A 5,967-nucleotide genomic window follows, 5' to 3' on the forward strand; every position below is an offset into this window, starting at 1 on the left:
TTTTGCTTATCACAATCCCTTCCAGCTCCATCTATGTTGTTACGGACTTCTATATTTTTGATAGCTGCATAGTATTCCAATCTTTCTGATGTACTCATCTGCATTTGGTCACTTAGTTGGTCTCCACAGTTTGGCTATTGTGATAGTGTAGCATGAATCCCTTGCTCTTCAAATTAGTGTTCTGTAGCCTTTGGGTAGATGTCTTGAAGGGGAATTGCTGCATCGTATTGAAGATCCGTTTCTAATCTTTTGAGAAACCTCCATATTATTTTCCCTGTGTGCTGCATTTCCACTGGCAGTGTAAGGGTGTTCCCTTTTCTCCACATTCTGGCCAACACTTGCTGTTTTTGGTCTTTTTGATATGACCCATTCTCACAGGTATGTGGGTGATCTCACATTGTGGTTTTGATTTGCATTACACTGAGAATAAGTGATGACGAGCATTTTAGTATTTGCCTTTGGCCAGTTGAACATCCTTGCAGAAATGTACATTTAGCTCTTTTGCCCATTTTTTGACTGGGCTATTTGTTTCCTTTCTGTGCAGTTATATGTTCTTTGTGATCTTGGCGATCAGCCCCTCGTCAGATGTATGGTGTGCAAATATTTTCTCCCATTAAGTGTGTTGTTTTGTTTTGTGATGATTATTTTCTCTCTGCAGGAACTTTTAAGCTTGTTTTCCTTGCTGTTGGAAGTAAATGCACAAAGACATCCCCAAAACCTATGCAGGGGAGTATTTGCCTATGTTTTACCCATGTATTTTACAAATTCAGATCTTATATCCAGGCATTTTACTCTTTGAGTTGATCTTTGTGTGTTGTGTGAGGGAGAAGCCCAGTTTCATTCTTTTGCATGTGGCTATCCAGTGTCCTCAGCACAGGCTTTCCATGTTCTACTATATATAGGACACACACATACTTGCGCCCACATATTTACAAGAGAGATATTTTTCTTTTTAATAATATTTATTTATTTATGCAGACACAGAGTGGGGAGCAGAACAGGCAGACTGAGGGGAGCAGCCGGGAGACAGGAGAGGTCTGCTGCACTCTGTGCGTACCCCCCCCCCGCCCCCAGCCAGGGATCGAACTCGGCCTGCAGTGGTTCAACCCGTTGTGCCACCAGGGAGGGCCCAACTCTTGATCCACCTGAAACAGGCTTTTGCCAGAACAAATGAGCCAGACGGAGGCGGCGACAGGGCAGAGAGAGGCTTGTGCCAAGCTGTGGCCCAGACGCAGGAATCCGAGAGCCCCCAGAGGCCCCATTGTGATGTCAGAGCCCCACCTCCCACCCTCACGGCCCCCCGCTGCCCTCGGGGGCCTACCGTCCCGGTCCAGAGACGCAGCCAGAGGGGACGATGGGTTCCCGCTGCGCCAAGCTTGGCACGGGCCACAGCCGGGGCCATGAGTCCTCCATGAAGAAGCTGGTGGCCTGCGTGAGTCAGGATAACATCTCCCTGTCATCGGAGGGCGAGGAGGAGGAGGAGGAGGAGGCAGAGGAGGAGGAGGAAGAGGAGGAGGAGGAGGAAGAGGAGGAGGAGGAGGACCTCCCCGGGCAGGGCAAGCTACTGCTGATGGAGGCTGAGCAGCAGGAGGAGAGCGCGGAGGAGGACACCGCGGCCCAGCAGAGCCCCGAGCCCAAGCAGCCCAAGCAGACGCGTTCCTGACCGGGCCTGCCCCGGAGCCTGGTGACCCGGGAAGAGGTGGCTGCCGCTGTCCCCGACAAAAGGACTTTCGGAAAAGAGTCAATAAAATGTCTTCCAGGAATTCTCCTTGCTGGTGTCCTCCACCTTGTGCAAGTGTGTGAGTGCGTGTGTGTGTGCGTGTCGGGCTGCTCCGAGACTCCCGCCGGGCGCCCTCCTGGGGGTGGTGGGAGCCCCCCAAGTCTGGGGGGGCGTCCTCTCCCTCCACGAGCCCCGTCCAGCTCTTCTAACCGTGGACACGAGGCCGCCCGGTGCCACCCGCATCCAGGCCGAGTCCCCCGACTTCCCGCGGTCTCAGGGACTCGGCTGGCAGTTGGGCTCGAGTTTCTTTTCTGTTCTGTGACCAAGAACAAGTCATCGTCCATCTCCGAGTCCCCGAAGGCCCCTGCTGGGACGAGAGTGAGGTCGAGGGCGGCCCCACCGGCCGTGGGCTGGGGGAATGATCTGTGGGTGAGCGTGGGCCCTGCCCACGGAGTGGTTAAGACTGGCTGCGCTGGAGTCTGGGGGTTCCACCTGCCTCTGCTGCTGCCCTCATGTTCCGGGCGACCCCCTGTGGGCTTTATCAAGGGGTCCCACTGGTGGGCAGAGCCCAGCCATCACGAGCAGCCAGAAACGCTGCTAGACACGCGCAGAACCCAGGCCGAAGCCACCAACCCCCCTTCTGGATTTGAATGCGGGCGCTGGGCTGACGAGCTGTGGGGCTCCAGCCTGCGCCCGAGGCCCTCGTAACGATGGCTGCTGCCCCCCAGGACGGACGAGACTCTGCTGTGACACACCGTTACACACGTGCTGGCTTCAAGCGACGGGACACAGCTGCCCACATTCTGGAGGCCAGAGTCTGAAATTAAGGCGCTGGGGCCACCCCCACCCCGGGGGAGGTGCGGGGGAAGCGTCTCCCTGCCCTATCAGACCCTGGTGGCGCCAGGCCTTCGCGCCCCCCAACCCCTGGCCTCTGCCTCCTGCCGTCTCCGGGTCTCCTGTCCTCACAGGGACACGTGATCCGGGTGCCGTCCAGATCTCGGCCGCAATCACATCTGCTAGATGCTCTTCCCCTGGCAGGGGTGAGGGTGTGGACGTTATTTTTGAGGGCCATGCTGCCTAGAAGTGGGGGGACCTGGAGACTCCCCACACGGGGAAAGTTCTGTCAAATGGGGGTGATGTTCACGGTGAATCTCATGTTTATTAAACACAATCTGCTCACTGAGAAATCAGCTGTAATGGCAGCAAATTCTTGTATAAGAGGCAAAGGTGAGGTGTAGGAGAGGGAGAGGCGGACCTGGGGGGCCCTGTCAGGCCAAGGGGATTTAATGGGGAAGGAGGGGAAGCGGGCAAGTGGTGAAGAGGTAAGGCCGTGGGCCCGTCACCAAGTTGGGGGGCTGGGGGCTGTGGACAGCACACCCACAACAGGGCCCTGACACAGGTTAGAGTGCCCCCCATGGAGGAGGCAGGGCCGAGCGGGTGGCAGAGGCCAAGTGAAGGGGCGAGGTGGGACCTTGCAGGGCTCCCAGGGCCTGCCAGGCCTCTCGGGCTCACACACAGGCCATGGAGGGGTGCAGTCCTTTGTCAGACAGGAAACCCGACCTCAAGTCCAGCATGTCTTATCTATGACCGGACATAGGTGCAAACTGGGATCTGGACATGGCTCTAAATCTCTCTCCTGACTATTTTTTTTTTAAAAAGATTTTATTTATTTATGCATACAAAATTGGGGCACAGGCCAGAGGTGTGGGGTGAGAGGTTCGCACAGGCCAGAGGTGTGGGGAGAGAGGCTTCCCCAGAGACAGAACATGCCGACTGACGAAGCACACTGCTGAGGGGAGCAGCGGGCAGGTCAGGAGCGGTCTGCTGTGCCCTGTGGGTCACCTCCAGGGCAGGGGATGGAACTCGCACTGAAGCGGTCTTGGCCAGCTTCGCAGTGCTGTGCTCTAACTTGCTGCGCCACCAGGGAGGGCCCTGACTTTTTTTTTTTTAAGTTCGTTTATGCATATAAGAGCCAGGTACAGGCCAAAGGTGCAAGGGGTTGAGAGGATTCACCAGAGAGACAGAGTAGAGAGCAGGACAGGCAGACTGACTGAAACACATGTCTGAAGGGAGCAGCAGGTGAGACAGGAGGGGTCTGCTGCGCCATGTGGGTCACCTCCCTGGCCTGGGATTGAACTCCTGCTGCAGTGGCTACTGATAGCTTGACAGCGCTGAAACTTCACCCCTTGTACCACCAGGGAGGGCTTAAACCTCCTGACGTAAACCTCGCTGGAGAGGTGGGGGGTGCCCAGCAGGCTGTTCAGTCACTCTTAGAATTCCTCTGCCCCTAAATCACATAGCCCAGCACCATCCACCATTCACCAGGTACCTTCTTCATCTTTTTTTTTTTTAAAGATGTAATTATTCATGCATACAAGTACTGGGGTACAGGCCAGAGGTGGGGGGTGTGTGAGAGGATTCACCAGAGACAGAGTGGGGAGAACAGGGCGACTGACTGCAATACACAGGGAGACAGAGGTCTGTCCCGCCCTGTGGGTCAGCTCTCCGGCTGGGCATCAAACTCATGCTGCAGTGGCTTCGAACAGCTTCATCTCTCTGAGTGCCCGGCCACCCACGGGCTATTGTGGCTCGGGTGTGCTCCTGGGAGCCGAGCTGCCTCGGGCAAGTGAGGAAGGACAGTGCTTAGACAACCGGGTCACTGCTGGTGGGCAGACACAGAGCCTGCCCTGAACTCGCCACGTCCCTAGGAGGGAGCTATTTTTATTTTATAAAGACAGGGAGATAGAGCCTCGGTGCAATGAAAGTCCAGGTGATGACAGTCAGGAAAGGAAAGAGCGGATGTGGACCCAGTTCACGCTGACCCAAGAGCCCCTAGGCTTAACCAACACGTGGGGTTACCCCGGAGCACCCTGAAAGCTGCCCCACCCTTGAGGCTGGGGTAAGGGCCACCTCTGTTACACTCCTGTGACCTATGCCATCACAATTGTCCCCAGCTATATAACCTGGGGTTGCCCAGGCCACTGTAAAGCTGGGTGTGCTGGAAGTGGGGGGCACCTGCCCCTCCATGTGCAGCCTCCCATGGACACCAAGACACAGAACCTTCCCATCACCCACACCCAGCCTCACAGCAACGCCAGGCCCCAAGGCCACCCGTGCAGCCAGTGCCACTGCAGCCACCACTGCCAGAACTGTAGCCAGAGCTGCAGCCGGAGCTCCAGCCAGAGTCCAGCCGGCCACGGCAGCCCAGCTGCCTCCTCCAGCCAGACGCCCAGCCCCAGCCCGCCGCCCAGGAATCACAAACACGCCATGCACGCCCACCACTGTCGCCTGCGGCCCACCACCCACGCCAGCAGCTGTCCCAAGAGGAGAAAGCCCTTGGAAGGAAAGGTGACCAGGAGGAGGGTGGTGAAGAAGGGCCAGCGCGGGCACAGAACAAAGAGGCGGAGCGCAGGTACCATCGCGAGAAATGCCCTCCCAGCAGGAGGGAGGGCCACGGGGCCCCAGATGGGCAGGGCAGCTGGCCAGACCTGGGCACAGTGCAGGCAGATGCAGCGGGCACGCCAGCCAGGGGGCAGAGGAGACAGTCACCAAGCGGTGGGCTGGGTGGTGGGCTGGACGGATGGGCGCATGGTGCGCTGGCTCTGGCAGCAGGAAACCCGTCGGGTTAACGGGTGGACGCACGAGGACCTTGACCACAGTCTCGGTTATGCCCACGCCCCTATTGGACAACTGAGCAGTCCACACTGTACCCCCAAAAGTTAAGCGCCTTTATGAAGTACTGATGCTTCCCCTTGCTCGCCCCTCAGGACAGAAGCACACCTGAGATGTACCCATGGCTTGTTCCTGCGTTGGTTTCGCTCGGTGGAGAAAGGCCATCGCGGGGATGCCGGGCGGAAGCCAGACTGCGCAGGAACACGTCACTCAGCGACTTCTACGCAACGATGATTAAAGCGTGCACTGATGGCTGTCCTGGCGTGGGCTTTCTGACTTCACCAGGGTGCACACGCGGGGTACATAGATGCACACACGGGGTGCGTGCACACACGGGGGTGCACACACGGGGTACATAGATGCGCACACGGGGTGTGTGCACACACGGGGGGTGCACACCGGGGTACATAGATGCGCACACGGTGCGTGCACACACGGGGGGTGCACACCGGGGTACATAGATGCACACACGGGGTGCATGCACACACGGGGGTGCACACCGGGGTACATAGATGCGCACACGGTGCATGCACACACGCGGGGTGCGCACACGGGGTACATAGATGCGCACACGG

At 57.7% G+C, this 5,967-nt stretch overlaps 2 protein-coding genes across 2 annotated transcripts; both read left to right on the plus strand.

The window, feature by feature from the left end:
- The first annotated feature begins 1,354 nt into the window (after positions 1–1,354).
- On the plus strand, positions 1,355–1,663 carry PRM3 (protamine 3). Its single transcript, XM_004691755.1, has one exon. It carries the CDS (start codon positions 1,355–1,357, stop codon positions 1,661–1,663), a length of 309 nt encoding a protein of 102 aa, XP_004691812.1.
- A 3,096-nt stretch (positions 1,664–4,759) lies between these two features.
- Positions 4,760–5,443, plus strand: TNP2 (transition protein 2 (during histone to protamine replacement)). The gene has a single exon (XM_004691756.1). The coding sequence runs from the start codon at positions 4,760–4,762 to the stop codon at positions 5,441–5,443; it is 684 nt and encodes a 227-aa protein (XP_004691813.1).
- The last annotated feature ends 524 nt before the right edge of the window (positions 5,444–5,967 follow it).

Source organism: Condylura cristata, unplaced genomic scaffold, assembly GCF_000260355.1.
Source record: "Condylura cristata isolate star-nosed mole 26May11 unplaced genomic scaffold, ConCri1.0 scaffold00032, whole genome shotgun sequence".
Lineage (NCBI taxonomy): Eukaryota > Metazoa > Chordata > Mammalia > Eulipotyphla > Talpidae > Condylura > Condylura cristata.

Excerpts from the sequence above, each read along its gene's own strand:
- PRM3 (XM_004691755.1), top strand. The coding sequence starts at position 1,355 with ATGGGTTCCCGCTGCGCCAAGCTTGGCACGGGCCACAGCCGGGGCCAT.
- TNP2 (XM_004691756.1), top strand. The coding sequence starts at position 4,760 with ATGGACACCAAGACACAGAACCTTCCCATCACCCACACCCAGCCTCAC.